This window comes from Perna viridis, chromosome 11 (assembly GCF_037379345.1).
Source record: "Perna viridis isolate PV_CMFRI_1.1 ecotype Kerala chromosome 11, ASM3737934v1, whole genome shotgun sequence".
Lineage (NCBI taxonomy): Eukaryota > Metazoa > Mollusca > Bivalvia > Mytilida > Mytilidae > Perna > Perna viridis.
The window spans coordinates 20,870,699-20,893,525 of record NC_142455.1 but is presented as its reverse complement, the minus strand read 5'-3'; the positions used below and the strand labels follow the sequence as shown (position 1 = coordinate 20,893,525).

Genomic DNA, 22,827 nt, shown 5'->3' with positions numbered 1-22,827 from the left:
ATACCTTGAACATTTTACGGATTTTTATTATATAGTAAGAACCACTTGACACCTCTGCTTGTACCTACTGATAAAAAACCAAATTATTTTGCTGGTATTTGGGCCATTTATGGGTCGGATACCCTAATATCATACCGTTACCTGTCACATTAGATATTAAGGTTTTATTTCTTCGTATGTCAAAATTTATAACTTTAATTTTATATGGAATCACAATAACAAGCTTTTCTTTTAAAGTTTAGGAAATTCATTCATCGTTCATGCATTTAGACATGATGTCTCTGTACTAAGTTTAACGCAAAACTGTGAAATGGAGAAAATAAGAGCCAATTAACTGTCTCTTTATCAATTTAAACTGTAGGTTAAAGTATAGTAATATCTTACCTGTTAAAAACTACTCTCACCCCAATAAATCCCGGAACCACTTTATAGAAGGACTGGAACTAAAAATACATTCAAACATCGCTATGATTTAAAATGTTCCAGTTTCCTTATCCATGAACATTTATATTGGAAACACAGTGATCTTGATTCCAAATGCTAAAACGTTTACAGCTTCGGCATGCTGTGAATCAAATTTTCTGTGGTACATGATGGTTAATGTTTTGAGCTTAACTATAGGAATTTAAGTGTGACAGCAATTTTCTTGATATACCATAGTATAGGTAAAAAAATTGTTTACTTTGTTTAGTAGAATGTAGAAAAAATGTAGAAAAGTCAAAAAGTGCTCAAAACTCCAAAACTGTTTCAAATTTTTTTATATCTAGAAAAGCAGTGTACGCAGTGTACCCTACTATGATTAACTATGATTTTAGTTACTTTATGTTCTTTGTTGTGTATGTGTATTTTCCATGTCTGGTATTTGTCCCTGGATTGCATTCTTTTAATTACAGTTATAACCTTGGTGTCCTTGATTACTCTTTACATTAATCCGTAATCCAGGATGTATAAAGATAACTGAAGATCTCATTTGGTTCAATGAACTGTATACTTGGGTTAATTCACGCAAACGTACTAAATTTTATCTGGAATTTTATTAACATCATAACATGCGTACCGACAAAACGTTACACTAGGGTTTTAATATAAATATCATTTATTATTTTTCTTAATAAATATCATTCTTTAATGTCAAGATTTTAATTCCTCCCCTCAGTGTTTGGTGTCTGATTTTACAAGGTATATATTTGTTGTCTACCTGTGTTGTAAGATTCGACTCATCAAATGTTCCATTTACTTTAAAAACAATATTGATTTTAACCATAAAACCTAAAATAAATGTTAAAGCACTAAGTATAAAAGAAATTTATGGCATTAATCGTAAAATATAATAACAAATTATATCAGTAAATATGCAAAAATACATTTGACTATTTACAGATACGCCTCCAAGGAATGTCACTAGAGTGTATGAGTTTCAAATAATGACTCATAACACACAATGATATGTTAACATATGTGGTAAGAAAGCCAATTTGAAGTATGTAATTATAAACACTAGTATTAAAATGGATAAGTTAAAACAAGTTGTAAAATTGTCCACTTAAGTGTAAATATGAATAATAAATGAGTGAACAATAGCCACATTTTATAAAACACAACACGATGGGCCAAAATATGACCTTAAGGCCTTCTGTAAGGCAAAAGTGTATCTGATGTTAAATGAAACCTTGCTTTTAAATTTGAGAAATAATTTTAATTGAACTTGAATCAACAAATATTCTGTATCATTCAAAGCTAACATTATAGATACCTGAAGAAACATTTTTAGTTCTTGGGAGCCTCTCAGTTGTAGTGGAAATAAAAGACGTCTGAGTGACATATGTTGACAAATGTGTTAATAATTTTGGTTCCGCAGTTGGGGTGAAAGTTGTGTTTATTTCTGCTGTATTGTATGATGGTAATGATAATGAATTTTGTTGGTTGTTTTTTTCTGTCACATTTCCCTCAGTGTTGCTCGATTCTGATGTTGTAGTAACTGGATCAGTTGTTTCTGTGACCTTTGTTTCATTTTCGGTCATGTTATTTGTTTCAGATGTTGATGTATATGGGCTAGTTGTTTCTGTGACCTTTGTTTCATTTTCGGTCGTGTTTTTTGTTTCAGATGTTGATGTATATGGGCTAGTTGTTTCTGTGACCTTTGTTTCATTTTCGGTCGTGTTTTTTGTTTCAGATGTTGATGTATATGGGCTAGTTGTTTCTGTGACCTTTGTTTCATTTTCGGTCGTGTTTTTTTTTTCAGATGTTGATGTATATGGGCTGGTTGTTTCTGTGACCTTCGTTTCATTTTCGGTCGTGTTTTTTGTTTCAGATGTTGATGTATATGGGCTGGTTGTTTCTGTGACCTTTGTTTCATTTTCGGTCGTGTTTTTTGTTTCAGATGTTGATGTATATGGGCTAGTTGTTTCTGTGACCTTTGTTTCATTTTCGGTCGTGTTTTTTGTTTCAGATGTTGATGTATATGGGCTAGTTGTTTCTGTGACCTTTGTTTCATTTTCGGTCGTGTTTTTTGTTTCAGATGTTGATATATATGGGCTAGTTGTTTCTGTGACCTTTGTTTCATTTTCGGTCGTGTTTTTTTTTTCAGATGTTGATGTATATGGGCTGGTTGTTTCTGTGACCTTTGTTTCATTTTCGGTCGTGTTTTTTGTTTCAGATGTTGATGTATATGGGCTGGTTGTTTCTGTGACCTTTGTTTCATTTTCGGTCGTGTTTTTTTGTTTCAGATGTTGATGTATATGGGCTGGTTGTTTCTATGACACTTGTTTCATTACCCCTCCTGTTGTTTGTTTCTGATGCGGAATTGAGCTGGTTGGTGGTTTCTGTAATATTTATTTCATGCCCCGTCGTGAAGTTAGTTTTTAAAGTTGAATTAGGTGGATAAGTTGTTTCTGTGACACATGTTTCATTTACCGTCATGTGTTTTGTTTCTGATGTTGAATTAAGTACATTGGTTGTAATTGTCGCATTTGTTTGAGTGTGAAGGGCGTTGTTTGTATCTCGTTTAGAAATTAGTGGGTTGATCGTTCCTGTTATCCCTGATGACAACCCAACAGATCCACTGGATATTTTCATTTTCGTATTAGACATATGAACACCAGTCATACTTATACAACCTTCAAAACAATGAATACAGTCTTTTTGGATGTTTGTTACATATTTTTAGAAACTCAAACGTTTATGATAAAAGTAACATTTGCGTAGCATGTAGGCATGACAGTCAGCAATAAAGTGTCGAAAAGGGATGTATTGATACTAATGGGCGACTGCAATGCTAAGGTTAGATAAAATACGGAAGGGAGGGATAGGGAAATTGGCTCACACGGTGGACAAATGGTTGAGAATGGCGAACAATTTATTTAACTAGGAGTCAACAACTTAATTAAAGGATGGACACTATTTCTTTACAAAAACTGTCATAAAGTTCCTTGAATATCACCACCTGGAAACACACAGAACCAGATATACATTACTGCTATATTTTAAATATGGAGATAATTACTGAAGGTTGTACGGATGAAAAGGGGTGCAACACAAAACACTTAAGTAGTAGGGCACATCCACCTTAAACTCTAGCGATGAAAAAAATGAAAACAAACGAAAAAGAAATGAACGTCAGAAAACGTGAAGAGTTAGCCGCCTAAGAGGAATTCAAACTCTCCTTACAAAATATATTGGTTGTTTTAGAAGTCAAGGAGGTGATAACATCACCACAATCTGGGAACAAACTAAGCAAACAATACTAGAAACTTATCAACAAACACTAAAATTCATTCAACACAAACGAATCCTTGGATGACAGATGTTATTTAGAGTGAAATAGTGGAAAGATGAAAATGCAAAGAATAAGTTTTAAATGCCACCACAAGACAATAAACAGAACAGGCACAACGAGGAGGATGACAGGAAATTTAAAAAGACCTGAAAACAATATAAGTGAAGTTATGTTGGACAACTTCGGGGATTTGATACATCGCATCTACCCAAAAGAACTTGAGATAAAGGATACTACAGACACTGTGAAGTCAGTCTCATATCTTGACCTACACTAATCTATGGTAAAAGAAAACTATTGACCAAACTTTACGACAAACGTGATGACTTTATTCAGAATTGTCAACTTTCCTTTCATCTGTGGCAACATCCCTTCCGCTCCTGCGTATGGAGTGTTCATTTCACAACTCATACGTTATGCCAGAGCTTGCCGAAACTACGCAGACTTTTTGTATCGCGCTAAAACTCTAACAAATACTCTTCTTGAACAGGGTTATGTTGCTACAAGATTGAAGTCATCACTACAGAAGTTTATGGTTGTCATCATGAACTCGTGGATCGTTATGATGTATCCATCAACATAATGAGAACTGATTTATTCAACGGGTCATAGTTTACCTTTTCTCGTTTGTCTACCAGACTTGACTTTTTATGAGCAACTCGGCGGGTGTTTCTGGAACAGTAGAGGACGCTTACCCTACCGGTGCACCTGGTCCATGTTCCCAGTTTTTAGTGGAGTCCGAGTTGCTCATTTACTTTTGTTACTTTGTATGTATGATTTTAGTTACTTTGTGTTCTTTGTTGTGTATGTCTGTTTTCCATGTCTGGTCTTTGTCCCTGGATTACATTCTTTTGATTACCGCTATAACCTTGGTTCCCTTGATTACTCTTTATGATGTATTCACTTGTCAAATTATCCCTGATGGAAGCAATTTTGTGTATCCATTGGTGTCAGGCAAAGATGTTTACTTCCTCTTCCTTTCATAATGAAAATAGACTTGGTCAGCTAAAGATCAAATGTTTACCCAAACTATAATAAAATTATCATAAACGAGTGATACGAATATTCCACTGCACATTATACATCAGTGTACTTACCAAGAGAAAAAATAAAACAGAACGCTACGTAAAAAATGTTTTTGATAACGGCCATTTTAGTGCTTCAAAAATCTACTTCATCTACGTGTCTGTATATATATCCTGAAATGAAAACGAAAAAGAATAATAAGTAAGGATATTTGAAAATAAGGCTGTACATGTACATATATTTGTTAATAATGTATTATACTTTTTTGACTTTTTTTTTAAATCGAAGTAACTGTTGAACAGTCTTGATTCCAGGCCTGGCAATACGATACGATAACCGCAATTGAAAGCATGCGCATCTCGTATAATCATGTCAGTGTAATATAGATGCCTTTGATGACATCATTAAGCTTTATTCAGGATTCCTGGACCTTTCAACAATATGAATAATGATAAATAATGAATAATGATATGTAACATTTGCCGTAATAACCTTAAAAATGAATCAAAACATAAAATTCATATTTGATTTTGCAATGTAAAACCACGAACAAGACATCAATTTTGCCAATTAACTGTCTTCTATAAAACGAATTTGGGTATGCGTTTATTACCCCTCTTTATTTTAGAATTGAAAAAAATCGGTGTTGTTTAGTGATGCATTTTTGTTTTTGAAAAAAAATTTCAAGTTACTGGTAAAATTGTTATGATATGATTACACATGGCTTTTCGATTTAAAATCAATCAAAAATGGTTCGTCCACACTTGTTTTACAAGTTTAGCTGATTTGCAAGAAAACTTATATTAATGGGCATATATTCTAGTTCCCCTCTCAGGAAAAACTAAGTTTGAAAATTGGCTGTCTACATACAATGTCCGCTATGATTGATGTATTTCAACAGAGGGATTATTATAATGATTAAACATTTCTAGAAACGTTTCGTTATAAAGACGTTTCTTATTTGACAAGATATTTTTAGTGGTACAAATTAAATATACATCATTGACCACATTTTCAATCTGAATCTGTATGGTTATCATGCTACCACTTATAAATCATTCTTTGTCAGGGTCGGATTCATAGGGCGGACCTCTCATATCCACCCCTTAGTCTAATTTTTAGACACACCATTTGTTCTAACATGAAATCATGATTGTTCCCTCATTCACTCCCGAAACTTACCTTGTCCAGCTTCGCCCGGCCTTAAAGTCTCTTACATCCCCTATTCATAAAATCCTGGATCCGCCCCCTGTTTGGGGACTGTGAAGACAGGAAAGCAAAAACAAATCCCTTATTCAATGATTAACACCAAAGACCGAATCATGTATAAATGAAATCAAAGCATTTTACAAAGTGGACAGTTGCTATAAGATCGAGTGTAGAAAGAATTGAAGGTGAATAGATTACAGGGTATCAGTAGAACGGGGATGGGTATACTCTCAGTGGGTTACCTTTACTTACACCAGAGACACACAGCTATAAAATTTTGAGAGGTCAGCCTCAAATAGTTAAATAAGACTTAAGTAGCATGTATTGTTATGTCTGTAAGTCCAGTATTGACAGTATTTACCCGTTCACTCTATGTTGAAAATGATGCAGGGCTATAGTCTCTCTTGGTTTAAGTTACACTTACATTAGAAAAATGAAGACCACATGACCCGTCAAATTGTCCATCAAATTTTGCCACATTTCATAAATGGACCGTATACTTTTCTCTGTGTTCATTACAATATAACAAAAGAAAAGTATGTTAACTGAAAAGAACAGTCGAACAAAATGACAACACAAAAGAGTGTAAAAAAAGAAGTAACGTACAAAAATAAAGAGAATAACTTGCGACTTTTATCAGTTAGCTAAATAAAAGTAATAACAAATTTTAGTCATAAATCGCCAAGGAAGATATCAGATAGTAAGAAACGAAAAAATCAAAGATAAACCGAAAAAATGAAATTAGCAAATATGTTCCTTACAAAATACATGTATTTTCAAGTGAATAGGTTGTTAAACCAAGTTGTATGGCTAGTCAAACCTCTAAAATGTACATAATGAAACTACATTTATAATTTTGTAATATAAATAAATAGCCAACTTGACAATTTTGTATTCGTGGAAATTTTACTAAATACCTTGGCTTGTTCAGTACAACAATCAATTTATTAGGGGAAGGTGGCAAGGATATTTTAAAGGAAAGCTTATTCCGAATTTTTGAATAAAGTTTTACTTAGCCAGATAAAAAAAACAAATGATCATTCATCAATATTTCCAGGACTCAAATACAATACTGCTTCTACTAAAATATTTCTCATGCCATCTCATTTATCAATTGACAAATCACCACCCCCCCCCCAAAAAAAAAACAAAAAAAACAAAAACAAAAACAAAAACAAAAAAAAGGCATACGCCTTAGAAAAGAATAGATCCGATATCAATTTGTACTGTTTGCTTCTGCATACGTTGTTATATTGCTGTTTGCATTTTTTGACTTGGAAAAAAAAACTTTCCTTCAAACTCGTACGTATCAATCGAAATTTTAAACTAATTCTTTTAACAATGCTTCATTCTTCGGGTAGATTATTATGTCATACCAGATTAATTATTTAGAACTTTAAATCTGACATGATTTGATGACTTTTTTGTCGAGCACATCACACAGAAAACATGGCTAATGGGTTCTGACAAGCTTGAAATAGTCTTGAGAAAAACGTTCGAAGAAATTGCCATATAACTATATAAATATATCAAAACTGTGTATAATAAATTAACGAAATATTTGTAGAGCTAGATTTGCTTTGATTGCACTGGGCTATTTGAGAACTTGTATTTTTATATCATTAATTTGCATGTACATTTATTATCATTTGGTCACCTCGATATTCTTAAATTTAGTGAGTCTCAGAGTGAAATATGACGTATACTAATTTTTTGACAAAGAATCAAATCAACTAGAGAACGAAGAAGTTAGTAAACCTAATACGAATATTGAAAGGAAAAAGTAAATGGTATTTTACGTCCCTGTCGTTCATTGAAGGCCAAAAGGTGGCCTTGAGCTGAAAATTTTCATCCAGGTGGGATTGTTGTCCCTTTGACATATTCACCATATCCATTCTCCTTATGTAAGAAGCAACAATTTGTTTCAGGCATAAATATATCATGTCTTTTTTTCAGCTGAAACTTTTTGTCTTGAATCAAAATGATTTGCCTGTATTAAATCACGGATTTTACACATATACTATAAACCGATTATTTTCGCGGTTTCGGAATTTTTCGGATATTGTCAAGTGAACATATTCGCGGGTATCGTTTTTCGCGGTGTCGTAAAATGATCAGCATTGTACAGAGTTAAAATTATTTCCGTGGGTACTATTTTTGCGCTTTTCTGTCCATCGCTATTAGGGGGTTCTTAACATCCTTGACTACTCTTACCAGGGACGGTCTAGGAATGACTCTAGATCCATGCTTTGCCACTTTCTCCGACTGACATCCGATTTCTATAAATCTTCTCACACCCTTCTATACATATATTATTCTGTAATTCTTGCATTAATATGTTATACCTGCGAGTAGTTCATTAGAAATTAACAATTCGAATATTTTCGAAAAAATAATTAACTCGTAACAAAAAAAGTTTTCCTGTGAAATTGTACGAAAGCTAGCCTCAATAGTATCAATATGTCGTACATAAATGCCTCTCATTAGGCGACGGTCGAGAAAAGATTGCTTTTTATGACCGCGAAGTATATCGAGTATATCGCCATGGGCTATACCTGCACTTTTCACTTTTACCTCGCACTTTCACGTGCGATAATGCTCTGACGTCATTAATGTTATCTTGAAAACAGAAAACAAAAATTGCGACACTACTCCCTATTACATATATTCAACATAGTACCATGAATTACTGTAAAATAAAGACAATATAATAAGTCAAAAATGGGTTTGTTTTTAAATTAAACGACAAATTTGTCGCCGTCTCCTCGGCAGTCAACCGCCAACGACAAAAAAACGTCGTATTGGCAGCCAACCCTTAAACGACAAATATGTCATTTTGGCAGTGAAAGGTTAAAGTTCTTATGGATGCCGTAGAAGACTTGGCGAGAAAATGGATCAAACGAGAACAAGAAGACATTGATTCTTTGTCAGAGTATATAAAGGTCGTGAGGTTTTTTTTTTATTTTTAAACGACTGAAAAGGTCGTGAGTTTTTTTTTATTATAAATAGAATGAAAGTGTTAAGAGGCTCCATGAGTGTCAAATGCAACATCAGTTTTTAAAAACCCCGATGTGGGAAACAATATGTGATGAAAATAGGTTCTTGGGTCGAGCGGTCAAAAGTTACAACAAACCAGCATGTTTAAAATAAACACTTTTACTATGATCGGGCATAAAATCATCCACAATGCAGTACCTAACCGATCCGTGCAATAAAATTTCGATCGGTCATCGATCACCCATCGGTTTCCGGTCAGTCATCGATCCGTCAAACCGATCCTTTTTACTGGTGACCGCATCACGTGACCGCAGAGCGGTCAATCTATTTTACGGTTTTTGTTGTTTTCTTTGTCAATTTCACATATTTACATAATGTGATAGATTTAAACATCAATTGATACTTTTATTTTACATTTATTTTATTAATCAAATCGTTGGCCGGATCGGTTCAAGGACTGTACATCAAACAGTTAGAAAACGTTACAAAACATCACAAAAATGAGCTTAAAATCATATTGCTGTGCTTTTTCTCATCATCAATGCATTAAAAATACGCGAAACAATGTCAGTGAGAATGGCATAAATATGGAGCATAATGGCAAGAAGAAAAGACCCAGATTTACAGCATTTACAATACATAACAAGCCCAAAACAATATCTTTTGTCGGCAAAACGTATCACATCCAATATTTATTATCAGAGGGAGACATATGAAATGATTGCTATGATAAGACCTATACTGTCACTACATTCTCCAAAGAAGAGAGAGTGGAAAACCATAAATCTTTGGTATCCACTTTTGGTCTCTGACGATGATTATGAATTACCGTCTGGATTCCTGAACTCCACAAGAACCCATACAACGAACGTTTCATAGCTGGATGTGCAAAAAGAACCACCAAACTTCTTTCAATTTATATTCTTCTATATTCACAGTTGAAAAAGTCGGCATTCCTATGTGAACAAATTGTACTCCCCTAATTGCTGACATATTCCTACACTCTTATGAGACTGACTTTATAGCTGATCTCATCCGAAATGAATAATATCGTTTAACTGGATCCTTTAATCTCACTTTTCGCTGTATAGCTGACGTATTATCTTTAAACAATCCTTGTGTCGCGGATTTGATAAATCGGATCTTCCCCAAAGAACTGGAGATAAAGGATACAAAAGACATTATGATTTAGAAATCAATGGTAAAGAAAAAACTATTCACCAAACTTTATGACAACGTAATGACTTTTTATTCAGAATTATAAACTTTCATTTAATCTGTGGCAACATCTTATCAGCACCTGCGTTTGGAGTTTTCATAACTACGCAGACATTTTGTATCGCACTAGAATTCTAACAAATACGAATCTTGGACAGGGTTGAGTTGCCATAAGATCATCACGGTGTATCCATCTGCAACATGAAAGCTGATTTGTTCAACGTGTCATAAATTTCATTTCCTCTATCGTCTATCCCGGTCTTTTTATGAGAAAATCGCCGGGTTTTTCTAGAAAAACACAGAGGACGCTTACCCTACCGGTGCACCTGGTCCATGCTTTTTAATGGATTCCGAGTTGCTCATTACTTTTGTTACTTTATATGTGTTATTTTAGTTACATAATGTTCTTTATTGCATATGTCTGATGTCCATGTCTGGTCTTTATTCCTGGATTACATTATTTTGATTATCACTAGAATCTTGATTCCCTTGATAACTATTTTACATGAAATTGGTTTACATTTTTCATATCTATTAGGTGCTATGCCTTTAAATGTTCCAAATACACAGGTTTATCTGCAGTCAGTGTAAATTTTGAGGTAAAATTGAAGCAATATTTACCGAAAGCTAATGATGAACCTTACTGGTACATACATATTTAAAAATCTTTAAACAAATTTAATTTTCTTCACTACCTTGAAATTTAGCAGATTGCAACTATTTAGTGCAGCAATACTGTAAATGATTTTCTTCCAATGAGTCAATTAGTAAAGTTATGTTTTACTTCTTAGGAAAGATTAATGCATTTTAGCTACTTTTTCAAGAGAAGCTGTCCGACTTACATGTATAAAATACTACAGATATGACAAGCCTTTATCACTTTTAAAAACTTGTTAAGCAAACTAGTGTAGTTGTTAAATACACTATTCAAACGACAATTAATGACCAGATAACGGATATGACTATTGTCAATATATATATGACAAAATATTTCCTTATGAACTGTTACACCTGAGTCAGATATAACATGTATATACTGGAAAGACTCTTCATTCCAACTGAACTAAGATGTGGTACCAGAAAATCAATTTCAATGATAACTCACGATCAAAACGATGTGTTTTAGAGATTTTATAGTTTTTAGAATGCTTGAAAAAAATGGAGAGAGATCCAGGAGAATTTTTAAAGGGCAACAAGTACAAATTTACCTCGGGATCAAGAGAATAGAGATAACATAATCATAGTTAGTTTTCTGATATTTTGAGTGGAATGTCCCATGAGTATTTCAGTCGTTTGGAATTGTCCTTTACATCCAGATTAACAAATGACCAAAGCTGAAATCAAAACAATGTCGGTAAACATATAAAGAAGCCTATGGAATAAAAAACTAATACTCTGCCATATGTTTGAACTGCCAATTAGTAACATTCTATCTCTTTGACTTGTCAAACTCTGATGACAGTAAGTGCACATTGTTAAATATCAATGAATGTTTTGATTAAAAGAATTGAAGACATTCTATTGTTGCTACTGTGACTACATATACCAGCCACCATACTGAAGAGTTGATCAGAAGAACAATTCAGAGACAATAATCCAAGTTCGTGATGCTTGTGGAAAGCGGGATTAAAAAAAAATAAATCTAGGGACAAAGAATAGACATGAAAAACAGACACATACAACAAAGATCATAAAATAACCAAAATAATACGTACAAAGCAAAAAAGGAATTTGAGTAACTCGGACTCCACCAACAACTGGGACCAGGTGCATATAAGAGTAAGCGTCCTCTGCTTTTGTTGAAACATCGGCAAAGCCGATCAGAAGAAAGACAAAAGAAAAACAGGAAGCAGTGAATATCCACATGTATGCAATAAGTAATCTAAGGAAATGAAATTACCTAGGAACAATGAATATGACTAAAATCCAAAAATGGCAACATTCTTCAAATATGAGAGATCTTTTATATTATTCAGCATATTACTTTATTGGTAAGGTGTATATGTTGATTGAGAAAGGTATTCAAGTTTCGAAGACGATATAGCTATAGAATTGTTACATATCTTCAGAGGCAGTGTTCTTCTAGCAAACACGCAAAAATTCAACCTTCTGTCTTTTGAGATTTTTCTTTTTGAATTTCGGGTGTTTGAATACATTATCCTGTGTTCAGTCTGGAGGTGGTGATGGGACCTTAGCTTACTGCGTTTGGTTGAATCTGTCTTCTCTGCACTAGTTTGTACACAAATTCATAACTGACAACATTTAACAATGTCTAGATGATTGTTGCTGAATGCGAAGCTGGGTCAATTTAATTCATATATATTTCTCAAAAACTGTCCAGCCGACCAGAAATAAAGATAAACAAAAAACATTTTTAGGAGTTAAATTTGACACTGAAAATTAACAGATGCGCCTCCATGAGCCAATTAAGAAGAATAAAAATTAATGAAAACATATACATTTCAAACCTTATAGAGTAGAAAAGATATGTTAAAGATCACCAATAAGACAATCAAACGGACGTGTCGTGTGATAGTCCCACGCCGGACATGTTTATTTTCTTTGAAAGACAATTAATATGCATAAAACAGCAAAAGTCGGAACAGTTTTTGTTATGAAGTTAGATGAAATGTGTTTACTTTTTTTCATATCCATGGGATGCGTAGCCTTAAAAATGTTCTATATAACTATTTAGTGCATCAGTACTATGGCTGTTTTTCTTACAAATAGTAAATTGGTTTGTTGTGTTATATTTTAATTGTTTTAGTTGTATTGGGTGCCATTAAAAAAGGTTCACTGGTTATTAGTACTCACAATGAATTGATTTAGAGATTTTAAAGTTTTTTGAGTGCTTGGAAAAAATTATATAGAGAATATATAAAGGAAAACAGGTATAAGTTTACATCGGGATTAAGAGATTAGCGATAAAAAAATCGAAGTTCGTCCTCCGATATTTTAGGTGAAATGTCCCATGAGTATTCCAGATGTTTTAAACAGTCCTACAAGCTACAACTAAAATAATATAGTAAAACAAATGTATAGAATCCTATGAAATCAACTATTTAGATTATTTTGCCATTAGCTTGCACTGCGCAGTTTAATAAGTTGGGGTTGTCAGGTTATAAAACGGAAAACCTGACCGCAAACCATAGTGGTGCACCGTGGTGGGGAGGATGCCACGTTCCTCGCACGTGAAAGAACCCTACTGTGGTATTCTCCCGGAGTAGGAACCATAGGGCTCCGCCACAGGAGGCTAAATTGCTCGACCCTACCCAACTCTCCCTATTTCCAGTGGCAATCAAAATTTGTCGACCCCATTGTCCTTGTATCCCATCCCTTTTTCATTTCATCATCATTTCATATTCATTTCATCATCATTTCATGTTCATTTCATCATCATTTCATGTTCATCGTCTGAATATATCTGAAAAATTGCTGCTCGGACATTAAACCCCAACAAACAAACAAACAAACAAATAATAAATGTCACGTTCACTTCACTTTGTTTATTATCAATGAATGTTTTGATTTTAGGAATTGAAGACATTCTATTGTTGTTAATGTGACTACATCGGCCACACACTGAAGAATAGATCAGACGAAAAAGCGTAATCAAGGGAACCAAGATTCTAGCGGAAATCAAAAGAATGTAATATAGGGACATAAATAGTCTGTATTGAATATATTGCATATGTTTCAGTTAAAATCTATGTTTAAAACAGAATAATGCGGATAGAGTGTCTGTTTAATGTCATGTTCATTGTAGTAAATCAAATACAATTAAGATTATTCAGAGATTAAACGTGTAAAAAGTAGAAATGAAAATTGGACATATGTATCTTGTTCCTTTACAACAGAAACTTATATCAAAATTTGATTGAGTGTGCATGTGTATTTAAAGCTGTTATTGATGTCGATTTAGGATAAGAATAGTAAACTGTTAATGTTCGTGGATATCAAAACGCCTACGCACTTATTTTATTCTCACTGCACTTTTGTTCAGGTATACCAACCGAACTGAGCAAACGATGTGAAGACATAAGGAATTGCTTTACTAAAAAAATTGGACTAACGCGGACTTAATAGAATCTACCCTTTTCATTTGAACATTCAATAAATAGATTTTAACTCATATATCCAGTTAAGCGATTTTCGACTACTGTGTTTACAACATTATCCATGGAACATTCATGCGTTTTACTTAGGTGCGGATTCGAATAAAAATCTTCTACTTCGGTTCAAACTCATTAATATAGATACTCGATTGAAACAGAACTCAGGAGAATTAATACGACCTTGACAAAACAAACATATTTGATTTAACCTAATTCCTGAAACCAACAATCAAGGCTCGATCGAAGTTACGAAAGTGTTGCACCAATATATGTCCAATACCCATATGTTGTCAAAAGATTTTCATTTATTTTATAAAGGTTGACAAAATGTTGTGTTTGTTTTCATGCTTTCGATCAAAGTACGATTTTAACTTATCCTATATACACACAATTATTCAAAAATTATAAATCTAAGGAAGCACAAATGTTCTGCTTCTTCCATATTTCCATATAATAGAATTTGTATGGTTCTTGATTTGATAAATTTTGTAAATATTCTTATTTCTAATAAAGTGTATACATAATACAACATACTTCGTACAACGGAGGAAAGGGTGCGTAGTTAATTGTAAAGAGTTAATTTAGAATTATTATCAGAAAATTATAACAAACCTTCAAAAATCAATGTAAAATGTTTAACTGCAAAGCATCTAAAATGTACAATGGAAGCAACAATGTTTAAGTACTTCATATTCATTGTTTGAATCACAATATCCATGTGTTTCTTCAAGTACAGACAAACTTTCGGAAGCTCGAACTCCAAGGGACCACTGAAATGTGTTCGTAAGTTCGAGAAATTGAAGTTAATAGATTTCCGGATTTTTTTTTCGTTGCCGGTCCGACTTCATCATTAGAAATTGCTTACTTCCTACAAACGAAGTTTTATTAGTTCTGGTATATTTTTCTTTCCCTTTCGGAAAATTATGTTAATTTGTTGACATTAAAAATGCTGTTTTTTTTCTTTCAAAAAAATTCGGAGTTGTTGACATTTGTTGACATTAAATTTTCTTTCAATCTTTCATCATGCCGACCGGAACATTTTCGAACTTCAATCAGTACTTTGTCAGATTAAAACTACCTAATTAGTGATTTACTTAAATATCACCTGTTTTTAACTAAAATGACAATCTGGTTAATGATAGGATTTCACTTTTTCACACCTTTTATTACCAAATTTGACAAAATACAAAGTTTAATACGGTAAAATTATAAATCAATACACAGAAAATTTCAAAAGATAATTCTATCTATTTTGTATACATGTACTTACCGTTTATAATATTATTTTCATTCGTTCGTTGTATCCTTTACCATACATCCATTGCTTTTTTTGTACAATCTTAATAAAGGGTGGGGTAAATTAGTGGCTCTTATCTGGTAAAGACTAGATAAAGATAACGTTTTACACAATTGGTTATTGATATTTAAACTGCGAAAGAAATGGAGATAAAACTTTAATTTTGTATCACGAATACCTTTGATTAAAACATTAGAAAATTCAAGCATTGAACGCAATAACAGTTTATATGTTTATGTCTTTACTATGAAGATCACATTAAGATAACAAGACCATTGCTCTTATTTGTAATGTTAAACGGTTGCTTAGTTCATAAAACTGATTTTTTAAGGAAGATATACATACAACATGTACGTTACAAAATTTTAACCAAGGAACAAGACCAGAAATGTCAAAGGAGACATAAAATAGCGTTGACAGAGGTCTCCCTGATTCACTTTATTCTATTATTGTACAATAATACGCTTCTCTATAGGTTGCGAACGAATGTCAAAATGTGTCATCTTTGTCATTACGTCTTCATAAATATTTATACTAAGCTAAAAATAGAAAGATCTTATCAATATTGATTTCTAGTTTCTAGCCCATATTTTATTAGAGGTCTGTAAAAGGTTAAATTATCAGCATAGTGGTTTCAAACAAATAAATCACGGAAAAAAGTATCTAATTTCATATTGGAATCCCGTATGATTTAGTTAAAAGGTTTTTTTTTTGTGGCATTATGTTATGAGGCAATACGATATATTACGTTAGACATTGCTCACAAATATTAACTCAATAACCGTTTTTATTTTATTGTAACACGTGATTCCTATATCCTTTAAATCCATAAAAAAAAACAAAAAAAAAAAAAAAAACAAAAAAAAAAACAAAAAAAAAAACAAAAAAAACAAAAAAACAAAAAAACAAAAAAAACAAAAAAAATAAAATAAAAAACCTGTTCATATTGGCAAAAGAGAAGTTTTTATTGGTGCATTAAGAGATAAATTTGGAATAAAGATCATTAGGACATCTCTCCGTTTTATTGCCAGTTATTGAAAATTGTAAACAAAAAATAATATATGACATACTATTTGTCCACAATTTTTTTGCCGCTGCATTGGACGACAAAACTTTCAGTCTCAATGTGTAGTAAAGAAGAAACGCGTCTGTACGTTTATAGCTAAAAAATCTCTTTTTAAACTTTGAACTGACTTAAATGTAATTAAAACCAGAAACTATTTTAATTTCAATCATATTTAGTAATTATTGTACTATTAGCAACTATGCTACTTTTTCAGTTAGAAATAATAAAGAATTGTCAAAACATATCCATGTAGTAAAATATTCATTAATACATTGTCCCATATTAAACTCATAAGGTGCATAGAAAACATGGAAAACGTAGAATGAATGAAGCAACTACAAACGTTGCCCAGATTAAAAACATTGATGGCATAATCTAGTTTAAGCCATTTTATTCATTTATGTTAGAATTGAAGCATACCAGAAGAAATTAAACAAGAACTTGTTAATCATGGGGTGTATATCAAAAAACGTAACTAAGCTAGATTGCCACATAGTAACAGAAACAAATACATTTGTTTGTTTGTTTGTTGGGGTTTAACGTCCGAGCAGCAATATTTCAGCTATATTCAGACGATGAACATGAAATTGATGATAAAACATGAAACGATGATGAAATGAAAAAGGGATGGGACACAAGGTTAATGGGGTCGACAAATTTTGATTGCCACTGGAAATAGGGAGAGGTTGGTAGGGTCGGGCAATTTAGCCTCCTGTGACGGAGTCCTATGGTTCCTACTCCCGGAGAATACCACAGAAGGGTTCTTTAACGTGCGAGGAACGTGGCATTTTTCCCAACACGGCACACCACTATGGTTTGCGGTCAGGTTTTCAGTATTATAGTCTGACAACCCCAGCATGTAACACGCCAGGGGTACCCAATTCCACCACCTGGGGCACACATCCCAGTTGCTCTACGGGCAGAGCGCCCTAGCCCCCGCCTAGGGTTCTGGGCACTATTTAGGCGACACAAATACAAGAATAAACCTTAAACAACTAAAATCATTTGGCATCAATTAAATTGATTCAAATCGTCACTGACTAATTTAGCAGAAACAATAATAACCCCAATTTAAAATATGCATATTGCTTATCCGTTCTTCGAAACTACATTGTTTCAGCGAAAGTGATTTATTAGCATTATACATGTAGCCATTTTAGACCTGCATTTGACAAATCAATTAGGATATTGCTAATTATCGTTTTTCAGCTAAATTGTTCTTGCACTTCATACATTCATGACAAGGAAATAAAAGCAAAACAAAACAAACATAAAAACTAAACAAAAGTAACAAAACAAAACAAAAACAAAAACACAAACACAAACACAAACACAAACACAAACAAACAAATACAACAAAAATATGACTTGACTTTGTAATATACTTGTGTAAAAAATAGTTTTGGGAATATGTGTTAAATACCTGAACTTTTAATGACAACATTTGAATATTTCAGTTTACCTAAGCATGCGCCTTCCATAAGTATATATGAACCAACAAAACCTCTGGATTTCATGACATTTCATTAAAACGATGGGCAACATATTTACGTAACATCTCGTTCAGATTTTTATATCTTGATTCAGTGATCTATTTAACTTAAAATATGCAATAACCCAAACAAATGGGTCAGCTGAAATTAAAAATAAACCAAGTGAATACAAGAACTTACACTTGTGTTACATATGTACCCGTTTAGTTTTATCTTTAACTGATTAATATTCTTTTGACCACCTACGAAATACATAAATATATGTAAGATTTAGCCAAATGAATGTAAGCCAATTCAACAGTGAGGACAATTTAATCTCAGATACAAACTCACTTCATTTTAACAAAATTAATTGCAACTCCAATATCATCAGAAGTTATTTAAGACAAAAAATACGTATCGCATTATATGGATTTACAGTATTCATTAATCACACGCATAAACCGTGATTTTATTTAAGCGAACAATTGATAAAACGATTATATTGCATGTTACCCATCATAGTAGTTCAAAAGTTGAGATGTTGACTTCAGGTTTACATTTAAAAAAATAAGGCACACATACTAATATAGAACAACAGCAACAACAGCATTAATTAAATACAGGCGTTCTAAATGGACAATCAATCAAAGATTAGCGGATTAGAAATATAAAGTATTGAAAATTTATGGTCCAAACATTAATGGCAACATCAATTGTCGCTCTATATATAAAGGAAATTGTAAAGCACTGTTCGATAAAATCAATAATAATATTATTTATAAGATTGATAGCATTCAGATCTCAGTGATAATTCTATGTGATTCATATATTGAAGACAAGTATCATGTATTAGTCTATGTATTATAAACGATAGCAAATTACAATTGTCAATGATTGAATTTCCAGTGCACGGACGCGCGTGGTTTAAAAATGTCCTCGATGCCATTTGTGATTTACATGTCATCAGGTCGCATAACATTTGCCATACTTCTGAAAGAAAATATGATCAATTTCGATTATAATTTAAGTTTTTTTTAGCACAATTAAGACATATGTCTATAAAAAAATGTAATCCAGGGACAAAGACCAGACATGGAAAACATACATACACAACAAAGAACATAGAGTAACTTAAATCATACATACAAAGTAACAAAAGCAAATGAGCAACTCGTACTCCACTAAAAACTGTGAGAATGGACCAGGTGCACCGGTAGGGTAAGCGTCCTCTGCTTTTCTAGAAACACCCGCCGAGTTGCTAATAAAAAGTCAAGTCCGGGGTAGACGAAAGTGGAAAGGAAAAATACAGAATGATATAGTATTACAAAGTAATAATTCTTTGGATGCCTGCAGATTCAGATAAAGGCAAAATTGTTTAAGAAAGAGTATATCTTTTTTAGATATACCACTCTGCAAACTTTCAATTCAATGTGGTAATAAGTAAATGCTATCTGGATGTTAATCAATTGATACAAGAAATGTCATCATGCTAAACAGAATATAAGATTAGTAATTGAGTGAATGTAGCGAACGAGCCAAACACTTCATAGTACAGCGATAAGATTTCCCCGTGTCAAGTACATGTATATTTACATTCCAATGACAAGTTTGTCATACAACAAAAAAATGTTATTATCAGATCACTTTGCTTACCCAACCTTTTAATCCTAAGATACTCCCGGTTTTTTTTGTTGGAGTTGATTTCGCTAGTACTTTACTTTTATTATGTGTGACGTCTTGTTTCCCTTGTTTTCACTTTTTTATGTGGGTTTTATTAGGTTGTGTCTGTCGAACGTCTTAATTTCATGTGATAATGTTTAGACTATGGTTTTGGATTTTGACGTGTTTGTATTATCCAATTGCTGACGTTTCATACTGTTAATTCATAAACAACACACAAAACATTACGCTTCCTTTTCCTACCACGTCAGGAAAAGGATATTGTTAATAAGTCCGAAATGTTACAACAGCGTGTGTGGAAGTCTGGACGTTCGCAAGATGTATGAATAAAAAATCCATTTACAGATGAATAAAAACTTTCAATTACAATGCACTAATGTGAAAATGTTATATAAAACAACTGAGTTATGAATGAATACCTGTGTTCGTAGTATATTGGATCAGCCCTTGGCTTTATATGAGGTCTCTTGATTGCATACTTAAAATACAAAAAAAAAAAAAAAAAAAAAAAAAAAATGCAATATTAGAGTACACGTTGAAAAAGGGCAAATCACTTCATAGATATATTGTGATAGGTTTCATAATCAATATACAAGTAAAATACATAAATGGGATTAAAAGACCCGTAGGGGAGTGAGCTCAACGGTAACTTATGTGTACAAAAAATAATAGTCTTGAGATGGTCCACTGAGTCACGTATCGTCAAATTTGATAGCGTTAAGAATTCGTAGAGATAGCTGTTATATTTCCCGCATTTGTTCACATTATGATGCTGAGCCGCCATTTAACTTGAAAGGGTACAGCAGGAGCTGCTTGTAAGGTTGAAATGAAATTTTAAGTATGTTGAACTTCAAGTTGCTTGCTTCAATAAACATATTAAAGGCAATAACTAGTTTTAAAAATGATCCAAATTGTTCCATTGCTGTGTCCGCCGTGCTTGCATATAGGGAATGTTTATGTTCTACAATCATTTTGTTTTTTTTTAAAGTAAATTTTGTTTTTTTGGACTTAGTATTTTACCGCAAATAGTAGCCAAATATATAACGCAGGACAAAAAATAAAAAAAATTAAAAATAACATACTCTCAGTGAATGTATTGAAATGTGTTGTTTGTCAAATTGCATTAATCTAAGTGGCATGTAACCATATCTGGGTCATGACATGACCTTACATTTGCCGACACTTACCTCTTCTGAACAGTATGGTTTGTTATTGCATGATCGTTCTGATCTATTATCACTGTCTGGACCGGCTGATGGATTGTAAATGTATGTCTGAAAAATATAGAAACACCTTTATACTATTTCTTGACAGAGTACACTAGAAATTGCTTGTAAAATGTTTTAATAGGCTTTTAATGTTTCATGTTAGCTTATATGTTAGATGTTGCAAATCTGTATTAAATGCGTTATAAGTTGGAAAATTCATCATGAAATATATTTAAATTTCAGCTCGTTCAAGAAATCGTAATTAAGTATTTGTGAATGGGTCATTTTAAGTTGTAGAATATAATTGTGTAATACAATTAATTAACAGAACGAAAACCATTTGGTTTTAAGTTCATAATAGGTATTGAAGATATTCAAATGAAAATCATGCGCACTTTTTCTATTTCTTACAGCTAAGCTGAATTAATACAACTAAGACATATATTACCTTGAATTCGCCATACACAAACGAAACAAACGCTATGTATATTGTTTTATAGATTGTCATACTAGAAAAGCAGATAGGTACAAACGCCTTTAAAACACTCTTGGGTATAAGATATTTGAAATAATTAAGTATGGCATGATCATGTTGTGCATAATAAAGTAACAATAATAATAAAATATATATAAAATAAATGAGCTGACGAGAAAACTTCGTAACATTAATTCCTAATAAGATTTTACAAATGTAAGTTAAATAAAGGCGATGAACTCCTTGCTCAGTGTTACGTTTGTATTGTAGATGCATTGTTCAACGTTCAAATTATAATCTGATATATGGAAACAAAGTAACGCCGACTGTTATGGGAAAAGGTGGGAAATGACGTTATCAATTTAACCAAACTTAATGGATTATTAAATGTGAGAAATTACTTAGTAATAGAAAACTTTTCACAATGTGTTTAAATTATTACAGGGATGTTCTAATTTAGTTGTTGATTATTGATTATAATAAAACAGAAGAGACATGACTTTGATTATTGCATATAAGAACGCACAATACTCCTAATCGACATATTTGGAAACATGTCATGAGATTAGTAAGTTCTAACATGAGTCTTTATTGAAGATCTTGAATGTCTTCTACGAGTGTGCAAATTGCGTCTTTGCACAACTGAGTTGCAGCGGAACGGGTGAAAAGTCGGGGAATTTCTCACACGAGGGGCAAAAATCTAATATCGTCAAGAGATGACGAGTTTAAAAACGTATTTCCTCTGCTTTACAGCTCAAAAATGTGGAATCATAATAAAGGTCAATGCGTAATATGCATATAATATGTGTAGTGTTACTTGGTCAATCAATGTCGACAATTAACAACCGTTAGTATTTTAACTAGAATATAAACTGAAAATCGATAATAAAGTAATCGATTCTTCAGTTATTTTGTACAATTTGAATAAAAAACATAAATTGTCAGGCAAAGATGTGGATCTGCATAATACAAATTAATATGTCACTGGAACATTTTTGCGCAACATGTAAACAATATACTGAACAAACGTACTGTCATTTGTGCAGCAGTGTTTGGATACACAATATCGAAAACTGAAGTAAATATTTAATCAATGAATGACTTAAATGACAGAACGAAAGCATGATCGAACGATTAATAGGTAGCATATTTGCGATACAAGTCCTCGTGTAACGTGTTAATCAACAAATCGATGACAATATGTTTCGTGATCCTTTACAATTCGCATATCGGCCACGTCATTCAACCGAAACAGCACTGCTCCGTATTAATTATGATATAAAGAA

The 22,827-nt window shown here is 32.6% G+C and overlaps 2 protein-coding genes across 6 annotated transcripts in view; both read right to left on the bottom strand.

Moving 5' to 3' along the window:
* The window catches only part of LOC148603304 (uncharacterized), a 32,493-nt gene extending 16,743 nt beyond the window's left edge, over positions 1-15,750 (bottom strand). The window contains exons 1-8 of one of the 5 annotated variants that reach the window (XM_088553948.1): positions 15,611-15,749; positions 15,027-15,208; positions 6,435-6,516; positions 4,873-4,974; positions 2,761-3,116; positions 1,754-2,690; positions 1,199-1,269; positions 385-443 (exon numbers count right to left, since the gene is read on the bottom strand). In XM_088553948.1, coding sequence (XP_088410074.1) covers positions 385-443; positions 1,199-1,269; positions 1,754-2,690; positions 2,761-3,116; positions 4,873-4,927 — 1,478 coding nt within the window. In that variant the 5' untranslated portion in view covers positions 4,928-4,974; positions 6,435-6,516; positions 15,027-15,208; positions 15,611-15,749. Of the gene's footprint in view, positions 1-384; positions 444-1,198; positions 1,270-1,753; positions 2,691-2,760; positions 3,117-4,872; positions 4,975-6,434; positions 6,517-8,224; positions 8,446-15,026; positions 15,209-15,610 lie in introns of those variants that run through there. The other 4 variants (XR_015916913.1, XM_088553947.1, XM_088553950.1 and 1 more) reach the window with 4 other exon arrangements.
* Positions 15,751-18,489: 2,739 nt separating this feature from the next.
* Positions 18,490-22,827, bottom strand: part of LOC148603303 (uncharacterized) — a 41,398-nt gene continuing 37,060 nt past the window's right edge. The window contains exons 11-13 of the mRNA XM_088553946.1: positions 21,046-21,132; positions 20,278-20,336; positions 18,490-19,168 (exon numbers count right to left, since the gene is read on the bottom strand). Of these exons, the coding sequence (XP_088410072.1) occupies positions 19,132-19,168; positions 20,278-20,336; positions 21,046-21,132 (183 nt within the window). The 3' untranslated portion in view covers positions 18,490-19,131. The remainder of the gene's footprint in view (positions 19,169-20,277; positions 20,337-21,045; positions 21,133-22,827) is intronic.